Source organism: Phalacrocorax carbo, chromosome 5, assembly GCF_963921805.1.
Source record: "Phalacrocorax carbo chromosome 5, bPhaCar2.1, whole genome shotgun sequence".
Classification (NCBI taxonomy): domain Eukaryota; kingdom Metazoa; phylum Chordata; class Aves; order Suliformes; family Phalacrocoracidae; genus Phalacrocorax; species Phalacrocorax carbo.
The window spans coordinates 71,430,247-71,442,101 of NC_087517.1; the positions used below are offsets into that span (position 1 = coordinate 71,430,247).

Sequence of the window (11,855 nt, forward strand, 5' to 3'; positions counted from 1 at the left end):
AAATACAACCTGAGGCTTTTAGCCTATTCCAGGAAATTTCAGGCACAATAACTGTTTTGGCAACATCCAGTACCTCCATCATCGTGTCTGAGCGCTGAATACGAAACAGCCCATTCACACTGACGTGTGGAAGGTGCAGAACAGTAGGAGAGCGATCAAGACTATTTCACATGAGCAGGAAGTCCGGCAAGGAGACAGCAAACGAGGCACCAAAAGGCCACGTGTACAAAAACCCAGGCAATAATTACCTCCTAAATTAGTCAAACGGACCAGGATAAAGCGCGGATCAAAGTTTCTGACAATGGCTAGAATTAATCTCCCCAAATCATAAACAGGCACCTGAGCTGGAAGTTTAAAACAGCATTATATGTTGACACCCCACCACAATGGTATCAGTCTAGTTCCAGAACTAATTTATTTTTAGAGAGGACTCTGTTTGTCCCCCTCACATTTATCTGCAAGCTCTTGACTGAAGAACAACCACAAGTCAGCCAGTAATTTAAGAATATGCACTTTTATATTTGGATTTTGTTGGTTTATCTGAATAGAAAGCTCTCTTCCTGAAGCAAGCTACTCCAAACCGTACAAACGCTTAATTCTAGGGGACGTCTGTAATTGTTACCCAGTTACACTGTGCCGAAGCCAAGCTTTACAAGTTGTGCTGGAGTTAAAAGTCATTGCAGTCAGTAACTACAGCTGTACTCCCTTTTGCCCTGGCTGAATTTCCCTCCGAGGGAGGGCCGAGCGCTCTGCGTGCGAAGCTGCCTTTGTCTGGAGACAAAGATACGGGACCAAAGTCTGTATCTGAAGAAAGCAGTTACAGTAATTGGGTCACACACAGATAACGAGACACGTTTGGCTATCGAGGCTTCAGTTTTCCGAGAACCATCAATAATGCTCAAGCATTTCCCTCTGGTAGAGAGTAAACAAATTCCCTCACTCACCACAGCCTCCAACTCTCACCCTTAAATTTTAAAAAGCACCGCTTTGTACCGGCACATTTTAGAACAAGCAATTACAGCCAGCCTTATCCCTGCAAAGCCAGGAAAGCAAGCACTACAAGACGTCATGCTGGAGATTACGTAGGCAGCACTAAATTAACGGCTAACATAGCGACAGGGTGGTAGGTGACACTGGCACGGCTCCGTTTCAGACTGAGTTCAAAGCTTCATTTCTTGATATTTTCTTACAATTAATGACATGATTAGCTCTCTAGAGCAACTCATTGTAGGTACTTAAACACAAACTCCTCAAATTCTCTCATTTCCCCTCCTAACCGACCACGCAGCACGGCTGTGGGCCACGCAGCTGTGATGCTGCCTCACCACAGCATTCTGCTGGGAGCTGCAAAGATTGCGGTGCTTCAGCCGAAAAACACTTTCCACACTGAAGGCTCCTGAAACACAATAAGGTCTTCAAAAACAGGCAGTGCTGGATGGCTCCTATAAGCTTTTTTTAATTCACCACAAAAATGTGTTTTCTCCAAGACAGCTCATACAAGATGCCGCCCGTTGAAAAAGACAAGTAATACCACATATAACTTCATAAACTCAGAGTTTTCAGAAAGATTAAGGGATTTAGATGTTACCAGCCTGTTTTCTCGAGTTTACGATGATGGAAAGTTCTTAAATGCTTTAGTATGTTGAGGCCTCCGGCTAGCACGCATCCTGAGTGAAAATGAAAACACACTCTCTGGAACAAAAACGCACATGGAAAGAGGAGGCAGAGGAGCCCAGAAGACCAACGCAGCGCCAAAGCAATACGGAGAAATTAAACAGCCCGAGAGCTCTGGGCTCCTGAAAGCTCATGATTATTTTTGTCAATTGTGTGTGAAATCCGAGAAGATGCTTGTGTCCATGCGGTTTACAAAATAAAGCTGAAATGTGAGTTCTCCTTTCTGAGTTTCATTAAAGGAATACAACTGCCAGAAATTAATACAGAGCTGAAATCTATCTGTTGAGAAGTCTCATTCTTCCTCCCAGTGGCTGCTAAAAAGCTTAAATAGTCTTTTCCAAAATTCCCTTTTCCTACCAGGAAATTCTTGTATTTAGATCTCTAAAAGACAATACTGCATACTAAAGGCAGCTGGTCGTGAACAGACTAATATTATACCTATTTGTACAGGACAAACACCAGAGAGAGAAATTACATGCTGTTGGAAGTCTTTTAAAATCAGGTGAGAGCTGCTTATGCACTAATTCTCCGCACTGGTCATTAAACCTAATTACAGGTTTTACATAAAATGTAAGAATGTCTCCAACCACCACCGGGTTCCCAACAGAGTATGAGGGTCTGCAGTAAAACACGTGCCTGCTGCACCGTTCACTCGAGGTCCCCTAAGGGGGATGCCTTCTCTGAACCTCAGAGTTGTTGTCGGCCTCGGTCATGGCTTAAAATTTTCTGTTGACCAGATGGCAGTTAGGGCTGCTACCCGTTGAAAGAGACCGCCCTTTTCAGCATGCTTTACAAGATATATTGGCACCCCAACGACTCCACACATCTGTTATTATCTAGATAGCAAGGTCTTGTCTTCAGAACCAACTGTATCGCTTTAAAACTCGTTATGCAGCCTCGTTACCTATTACACCATCGCGAATCACCCCCTAATTTTGCTTTCATACGAACACCCACTTGAGAGGAAGGGAGCAGTTCTAGATCCCGAATGAGATCACATCAGCTCTTTCCTGGCTCACCAATTCCAGCTTCTAAAGACACAGTACCAAAGCGACACGGTTCTTTGGCAGGCACAAAGCCTGCTTCCCTGCAGATCCGCGGCCTTTATTCTAGCTGGCCGCCACAGCAGTGGCTGTTTTGTCCCCTGACTACAAACCCGCGCTACCAAGCGTCAGCCTGCACCGGCTGACTGGCCTCTGAGCTGCCACCAAACAGCGTGTCACGTCCAAATCCCGCCTGCCTCGCTCCGTGCTCTCATCAACTTAGAACTGCAGGATCATTTAGGGTGGAAAAGGCCTTTAAGATCATCAAGTGCAAACTTCTATCTTGTCCACACTGTGCTCTCCCTAGAAAGGTTGGGCTAGATGATCCCTGAGGTCCCTTCCCACCTGGGAGTCTGTGACTCACTCTTTAAATTACGTTGCATTTCAACTCCCCTTGGAAAACATATAGAGCCAACGCTGCATGTTTTAGACACACTTACATACCTCAGAAGCTATAGAACTCATCTGATTAAAGCACAGGAGAGAAGCATTTCATCAGAAAGGCAGCAGTCACACGCACGCGTGCGCTAGACCTCTTGTTGTCTATCTAATATGGCAACACCTGCATCTATATTGTCATTTTTACTGATGTTCTTAAACTGCACAGTACTTTTCACCTGTCTTTAAACTTGAAGAACTTAAGCAACACAACTGATCAGTGTGACACACTGAGAAAAATCCGTAAGAAATACCCCAAAGACATTTTACTTAATTGGAATATGTTTACATTTTCTCAAGTTTTCCAGACATTCTAAAATATATTGTTGTATGGAAATTTTATTCATAAACTCTCTCACTCAAGTCCCAGGCTGGACTCCTACTTCCTTTCTTCCTGCAAGGTTCCCTAATCAAATTATTGCTTAAAGAAATCCAACTACCTCAGAAACCATGTATTTCTTTCTTCCCCTCCTTTCTCTAGAAGTCGGAATCACTGCATTTCTCTCACTGGCCCTGGCAGTAGCAGGCTTACTGGAACAAAAGCAGATAAAACCAGGATGACAGACACCTAGTGGGGAGAAAAATCCCTTCCTTTATGTTATAAAGTGCTCAGACGTAAGGAATTGGGCACCACAGCCCCGGTGCTCTCTTACCCTCCTTCACTTTCTCCATCGTCCGTATTGGCTGTTCCTGAGCTGGCTGTGAAATAGATCGAACTGGAGCCTGTGGAATCACTTCTTTCCCTGGGAAACGGAAACCGCCTCCGGCGAGTTACTTTCTGGGTTTCTTCCAGATGGGACCTTTGAGGAAGGCAGAAGGAGAAACAAATACACATTTGACAGTGGAATGCCTGCTACTTCACCTCCCCTCTCCTCTCTAGCACATCCTGTCCAATTCGCTCTGTATCCAGAGAATTCACAAGGTGACTTCTCGCTCTCACTAACAGACACCCCGCTACCACAGAGCGAGCACCACATCCTGCGAGCCCGACCACAGACTCGGTCCGGATTTCTGTGCAATCCACATACAAAAGGATAAACCTATCACACGCATTCCTCCGATTCCCTCAATAAGCAAACACAAAGGAATCCTGAAACATCTTGCGGAGTACAGGACCTTTTATTCTGTATCAAAAGTTACCTCCAGTTTGCAGGAATCAGAGAGAAAAGAGTAATAACAAGAGACAAACACTTAAGAACAAATAACCTTCCCAGTCTAGAATATGAAGGAAGCGTCACTACTTAGTAGTCCATACGGGAAAAACCCAAGCCTGGCTAAACATACAATTTTCTTTACGTTAATCTCACTGAAGGTCAAGACATAATGCCAGCGGAAACTAGAGACACACTTCTTCCACTTTTGGATGTTAAATTTAACATAATCACAGCCACGCAGTAAATATGTACAACAGCAGGCAAGGACAGGGAGGGGCCGGCAGGGTCAATACCTGACTTCACCAACGATCTCTGCAGCTAAGTGCTGCAGGCTGTTTCGCAGCTCCTCCACTTCCTTTCTTAGCTCCGAAATGTTTCGTAACACGAAGTCAAGGCGCTCCAGCACGTCCAGCTGCTCGCCCTGAGTTAGGAGAGGTGTGTACGTGGCCCCATCTCCCGCCTCTGCAGGAACCAGCACTCTGGGCACGACTTAAAGAAAACAAGAGGAGAAAACACTCATCAGATGCAAATGGGAAAGGATTTCACATGGGACATCTCAGCACAATTTTGTTTCAGTGGGCGGAGGATACAAGGCTTGGTCTCGAGTGTCGCTGCCTGACCTGGCCTGAGGTTTTCCGTTCTGCAGCTGGTCTGCCGCTCCCTTCTCCGACACCAGCATCCAGCCACTCTTAACAGATTTGCAATAGCAATTAGGGGAAATAAAGCTCTTTAACTACACGTCTGTAAAAAACCCCTTGTAAAGATTGTTTTAAAATGAGCAAAATCCATACTGAATATCCCAAAGACTACTGTAGCTAAGGAAACTGCCGTTCTGAAGTCCTTAGGAATTAAATTAATTTGCAGTTATTCTATACACTTCTTTATTAACATTGCACTGAAAGACTACGCTCGGCTTTTCTCCTGAATTGTGACTGCCCCAGGAGACCACCAGCCAGGAGAGCATCCGGCTTACAACATACCACGAGACAATGAACGAGGACAGCAGAAGCTGATTTTGGCCAAAAGAGACCTGTTCTTTAAAAAAACCAAACCACACCACAACCCCCCCCCCCCAAGTGTTATTCAAGGAGAAAAATACCCTACAGAAACCCAAAGGGGAGAGAGCATACTTTAAACAGCAGTTCAGTCATCCAAACACACCCTTGCCTTCAATTAACGCTCTACGACCTTTACCACTCTGTCTGACCCCGAAATCTTCTTGCAGGTACAGGGCGATCTGCCAGCATGCAAGAAGAGATGTAATCTGTGTTTTTTAAATATGCTTTCTTGAGAGCTCATACAATAAATTAACATGCTACCAGTTAAGTCAATTATTTAAGGAAGAATACTCTTTTTCTATTAACAACAAAAAAAGAGAACCACTCAGAAAAGCAGCCAGATTTGCAGAAATGAAAGGCTTATCTTCCAGAGTACCCTGTCTGTGTAAACTCAGAGATAAAAATCTCAGTTCTCTTAAACAAGGACCCACTGCAATCTTCTCCCTACTCTTCCTTAGCTCCTCAGAAATCGCGCCGTCTCGAGAAGGGGCTGCACAGAACCACCACAGCGCGCTGTTTTCTGGCACCTGCCCTGCTCCAGCAGCGTCGCTCCCGCAGGGCGGACACCCCGTGCTCCCCTGGCTCTGCCGGGACCTGCCGTGTCAGGGCAAAGCCCTGTGTCACTGGACGCACCGATTCCTCCCGAGACACACGCTCCACAACCAGGGCCGGGCATTTACCGCGGCGGCGGGTACCAGCCTGCCACAGCCGCCTGGGGAAGCCGCTCGGGTGCACTCGCTCTCCCGTTACCGCTGCGGGGCCCACACGGTACGTGCTGCAGGGGAACAGGAAGGCACAGGTACCTCACACCTGGTTCTGCAACACCTCTGATTAAAACGCTGCTCAGACTCCTCCCGCCCCAACACAGCGGCACAGACAAGCCTTCCGAAACCCCAATGAAGTGTCAGGGTGATGCTTTATTCAAGGGAAAGTCCTTCCCCAGACGTAATTTCAGTTTTTAAACCTGGCCTACTGACCCACCCCCGCCACCGAAGGGAGGCAGCCGGTGCTTGCTCAGCCCTCGGTGCCGCCGGTCTCACGTTAAACCCCCAGCAATGGCTAGAGAGGAACACGCTTTTGCCTTCTGCCCCCGCAGTTCTGCACAGCCTCGGATAAAGAACAAAAAGCTCCGGTTTCCGAAGCAGCATCTTTAGAAGCTCGAGATTCCGACCCCACGGGAGGCGGGTGGCGAGCGGGTAAGCTTAAGGCTTGGAGGTAGCTCTCAGAGGCGCGCCACGAAGGCAAGCCTCGAACCGGAGGCGCCCCAGGCTCTGCCAGCTGAAGGCAGGCTTTCTAAAGCCCGGGTTAAAGCGCGGCTCAGGAGCCCCGACCCGCGGGACGCCCCCAGCCCCGGAGGGAGGGAGGGAGGGAGGGAGGGAGGCCGGTGGGCGCCGCTCCCCGCCCGGCCGCGGGCCCTACCGGTGCTGGGCCGCGCCGCTGCCCGCCGCCGCCGCCTCCGCCACAGCAGGCCCAGGCCGGCGCCCGCCGCCGCGCCCAGCGCCAGCCCCAGCCCCAGCGCCAGCCCCAGCCGCCCGGGCCCGGGCCGCGCCATGGCCGCCCGCGGCCGGAGCCCTCGTGGGCCGCCCGCCCGTACGTCTGTCCGTCCGGCGGCGCGCGGGGGTGACGTGAGGACAGAGGCGCCCTATGGCGCGCGGGTGCGTCATCGCCGCGCGCCGCAGGGCCGGGCCCCCGTGACGTCACGAGGCCGACCGCCTAATCACACCTGCCCTTACGCCTTATTGCGCCTGCGCCGCCGCGGCTAATTACACCTGCGCCTACCCCTACCCCTAGACCTACACCTATACATGCATGTGCGCCCACACCTATGGCTACAGCTGCACCTACACCTATAACCTATGTCTACACCTGCATCTGCACCTATACCTATGCCTACAACTGCACCTACGCCTACACCTATGCCTGCACATGCATCTATGATGCACCCACCACTGCACCTGCAGTTGCCCCTCTACCTATACCTGCACCTACACCTACATGTATACCTTCACCTGGACCTAAATGCGCACCTACACCTGCACCCACCCCACGCTATCCCAGTCCCTACAGCTCCACACCCAGCACCCCGACGCAACCGCTAGCGCTGCGCCCTGGCCTCCCGAACCACCCCTGTGTCACCACCGCCCCACAAAACCACCACAGCACCCACCATGCCGGCACAGCGGCTGGCACAGCCAGCGCACCGCTGCGGCACCGCGGTTCCGCCTGGCGCTGAGACTGGGGGGCACTGGGCTTTAGTTCTGGTGGTAGCGGGAGAAACACCGCAACTGCCGCTGGCTCTTCACCCGCTGTCACCCTGTGAGCTGTCCCCGTCCTCTCCGACTGACGAGCAACAGCCATGGGGCCATGGCTGCAGTGATAAGCCCGTGACGTGGCCGTGGAGGGAGCAGGCTGAATTTATTTGGGCGGTTATGATGTACAGCCCTACCACTGCGGGCAGCGCCAGCTCCTGCTCCTGCGGATATTAAAGATGGTATCTGAGCGACACCACAGCTGGCCCCGTCGTTGTTCTTCCCCGCTGCGCTTAATGAAAGTAATAAACCCAAGCTTTTTGAAAGAAATAATTTCCAGAAAGACAAGGTGCTTTCTTCTTCCTGTTTAACCCCTTTATAGCAGCAGCAAACAGCCGCGCTGGGTGGGTCTGAACCGCCGTCGGATTTGGTTATTATCCTCTTGCCCCCAAAGGCATCAGCCCCACAGACAGACCCCCCAGCCTGCGCCGGCGTCCTTGTTGTGGTTCAGCTGTTCTGCGAGGGCAGCGGGGATCGCTGCCAGGGTAACGTGGTGGTAACACCCCATCCCACTGCCTCATGAGGGGTTTTGCTGGGGTTGTAGGCGGGGGGTCAACCACAGACTGTGGATGAAATTGCTGGCTGGGGGAGGACGGGGCTGGTCAGCGGCTGTGGACAACAGCAATCCCGGTCTGAAATCCTTCACGCCCACCATCAGACCTCCGTATGCAGCACTGGGGCGCGGTGGGGCTCTGGGTAAAATAAACATGTGGAGACTGATTTAAGCTATTTTCTTTTCTCTAAATGCGTTGCTTTTCCCCGAATAACCTTGTGGTCCAGTTTTACAAAGACACCTCAGGCCCATTTGCTCCAGTGGCTCCGCAGCAGCCGTGCCCGATGGGCTGCTGAGGCCAGCGTTGCCTGGCCTCACGTCCGACGCAAGAACCAACCCTCCTCAAGAAGCAAAAGGGAGTTGGGGAGGTTTTTATCGTCAGCTCTGTGGGGGAAAGCCTTTATTTCTCCCATGTGGCATCAAAACATGGTACGAAAATCACTGCTTCCTCATAAAAACGAGCCCATGGCTTTATCCCCCAGAGCAGGAGCAAAGCCCACAGCTTGCAAAGAGCCAACACCGTGTATCGGCGACCTCTTCGGTGACTGGGGACGCTTGAGAGCAAAGGCAACGGCTTCTGCATGCGTCGAGTTGCCGTCCAAGCTCTGGGAACAGCAACCCCTTTAATGTGGCGAGGGCTGCTCAGCCCCCGAGCAGAGTTGCTTGCAGGGGGCTTGGCCCGTCCGCCAGCGAGGTCTGGGACTGGAAACATGCCCCGAAGGACGGTGCCCGGCTCCGGGAGCAGCGATGGGGCCGTGGAAAGCAGGGAAGGTCCACACCTCCCTCTTGGCTGGCTGGGGCTTGACAGCTGCTGGGAGTAAGGGGCAAATGCACAAAAAGGAGGAGTTCAGGAAAGCCCAAAGCTCCCGAGTGATGTAGCAGGGGTGGAAAACGGTTATTTTAGTGAGTGAACCATTCACAGGACTCGTCGTGGTGCCAGGGATGTAAAGAGCACCGGTTCTTGGGTTGAGATTGTGGTATTTTAGGTGGAAATAGACCCTGTGTGAGGCGAAGAAGGCAGGAATGGCCAAATAACCAGCCCGAGCCTTTGGGGTTTGAATTTCTCCATTCCGCAGCAAATGCAGCGAATGTGTGGGGCAGTTCCGTCTCCGGGGCAATCCCCCAAACCCGTGGTCTGTAAGAAATTGCTTCTACCAGGATTATTGAAAGTAGAAATGCCACCTTCCGGAACAGCCAAAGGAAAACCAGTGATTCCTTTACCACCCTCTGCAGCGTATTAATTACTAGCTAAAAAGATGGATTAAATGTCTTTTATTACTGCATCCCAGGTACGGAGCTTCTCAGCAGCAGCCTCAGCTAACAGACGGTACCATTTAATCACCTTTGTAATACGCCCGCGCGGGGATTTCTCCCTGCGGTCGGCCGCAGCCGTCAGCGGTTGGCTCATCCTCCGCAGCGCCATTCGCCTTCGAGAAGCAAACCCACAGCTCAGGTTCGGGGGGTGCTCGCCCGAAGGCGCTGCCCTCCGCCCAACCAGGAGTATTCTGGGCAGGAGATTCAACTGGGTGCTGCAGAAAGAAGAGGGCATGAATTAAAAAGCCGCTGCTGTCAGAAGAGGGAAAATAAAGCTTTTTATATGGCCCCTGCCTCCCGTAAGCATGGGTAAAGGGATGGTGATTTCTGGCACAGCCAAATAACATTTTGCTGTCTTTTATCTGAATTTCTGGGGGAGATTCAAAGCCCCACAAACCCCTGTTTCTCTCCGTGTCCGACGAGGGCCGTGAGCAGACTGCCCGGAGCCAGTGCCAAAGGGTAATGAGATGCTTTTGGATGATGGATGGTACCGCTGAGATATATTGCACTGTATTTTATAGCTCGCTCTCACGCCACTGCAGGGCTGAGCGCCCGGGCTGCCTCCCAGATTTCAGTATCTCATCAGAAAATTCAATACTGAAATAGCTTTCATTTTCCTCTCCGATTTCCCGGCACCCCCCAGGAAAGAGCGGTGTAGGGGCCAGAGCGACCAGCGAGAGCGAGAGCTGGGCAGGCTGCCACGCGGCGAGCATCCTGGCTGGCTTTTGCTTTAATTTGTGGACAGACCGAAGGGTCTGGGTTTCATATCTGTACTATTTTCTGCAGCCAGGGGGAGGGTAACCACAGGCCCATGGTCGCAGTGAGACCGCCCGGCTGAGGTCCCTGGATTTTGGGACTCCTGTGGAAATCAAACACAACCCAGGTGAAATGCACAGGAGGCAGCGTTTCCTTTTCATTAGCTGGGCAACAGAGGCAATAACATGTTAATTTGTCACGCTAGAAGCCAAACGCAGGTTTACACTGGAAAATAAGAGTGATTCCGACTGTTCTGGCAGCGGGGATTTGGGTAAGGCCTCCTTAGAATGGAAATGGCCTAAATGAGCTGATGTTTAACCCGTGGCGTGAGGTGTCCCACATACAGCTCAAAATGAATATATTTGGATATTTGGGGCACATTTTAGGCAGCTGATAGCATCAGCCGCTGTTGGTTATATTCTTTTATCATGCCAAACCCAACAAACACGTTAATAATAATGTTACTGATAAGGGTTAGCCAGGTTTGGCTTTGTCGGAGTTTCCTTTACCCTAGTGAGCAGAAATGTTAATTTTCTCCCTCGCTCCCCATTGGAGTTAACCAGTAACTCGGGTCACGCAGGAGGGATGCAGCATAGCGCAGCCCAGGCTCTCTGGCCGGGAACAGCCGCCTTCCGCTTTCTCCTGCACTCATTTCTTTCTGAAGTTTATTAGCAAGATGAGGAATTTATTATGGCTCGTTAATAGTTCTGGGCGAGCTGCACGGAGAGGTCTCTGTTCAAGGTTTGAGCCCAGGGAAATGTTATTTGCTATTTATGGAAATATGATTTGCTTTATACGTGGTTTTCAGACTGGTAGGGTGGGTGTGGAGGGGGCAATCACTCCATCGGCACCTACAGAGGATGCACCTCTGCCTGACCTGGTCTCAGGAAACGAGCTTCTCAAATTTGGAAGGGATTCAAACCCCCATGTTTCCACATAAAAGCGCAAGAGCTGGTAGAAAAATGATTTTTTTTCCCCAGTGTGCTGGTTATGCCAAACACCCTGCTTCGGGGGATCGCTCGGAAGGGACCCTTGGGCGGCCCCTGGGATGCTCTGCAGGGTCCCGGCTCCGGGTCCATCACCTCCCAGGCCTCATTTCCCGGTCCTTTATCTCCCTGCCGTTCATTTCCCCATCCTTCGCCTCCCTGCCCGTCGTTTCCCTGTTCACGGGCTCCTGGCCCTTCGTCTCCGTGTCTATCGTCTCCCTGTCCGTCTTCTCCTTGTTCAGCACCTCCCTGTCTGTTGTCTCCCTGTCCGTCACCCCCCGCCCGCCACCTCCCGTGGGATAACACTGTCCCCCGTGGGATGACGATGCCCCCCCTCGGCCCCCCGGCGGGCGGGGCTGGGTGCCCCGTCGGGGCCGCCCCCCGGCTGCCGCTGAAACCCCCCCAAGTCCCTCGGAGCCTCGGGGGCCCCCCCCAGGGCCCGGGGCGGGCGGGACGCGGCTGCCGGGGGCCGCGGGGGCGGGGCGGGGGCGGGGCGGGGGCGGGGCGGGGGCGGGGCGGGGGCGGGCGGGGGCGGGGCGGGGGGCGGGGCGGGGGCGGGGGCGGGGCGGG

General features: G+C 52.0%; 1 protein-coding gene across 1 annotated transcript in view; it reads right to left on the minus strand.

The window, feature by feature from the left end:
* Positions 1-6,969, minus strand: part of RMDN3 (regulator of microtubule dynamics 3) — a 39,650-nt gene extending 32,681 nt beyond the window's left edge. The window contains exons 1-3 of the mRNA XM_064453136.1: positions 6,787-6,969; positions 4,603-4,798; positions 3,809-3,955 (exon numbers count right to left, since the gene is read on the minus strand). Coding sequence (XP_064309206.1) covers positions 3,809-3,955; positions 4,603-4,798; positions 6,787-6,919 — 476 coding nt within the window. The 5' untranslated portion in view covers positions 6,920-6,969. The remainder of the gene's footprint in view (positions 1-3,808; positions 3,956-4,602; positions 4,799-6,786) is intronic.
* Between the last annotated feature and the right edge of the window lie 4,886 nt (positions 6,970-11,855).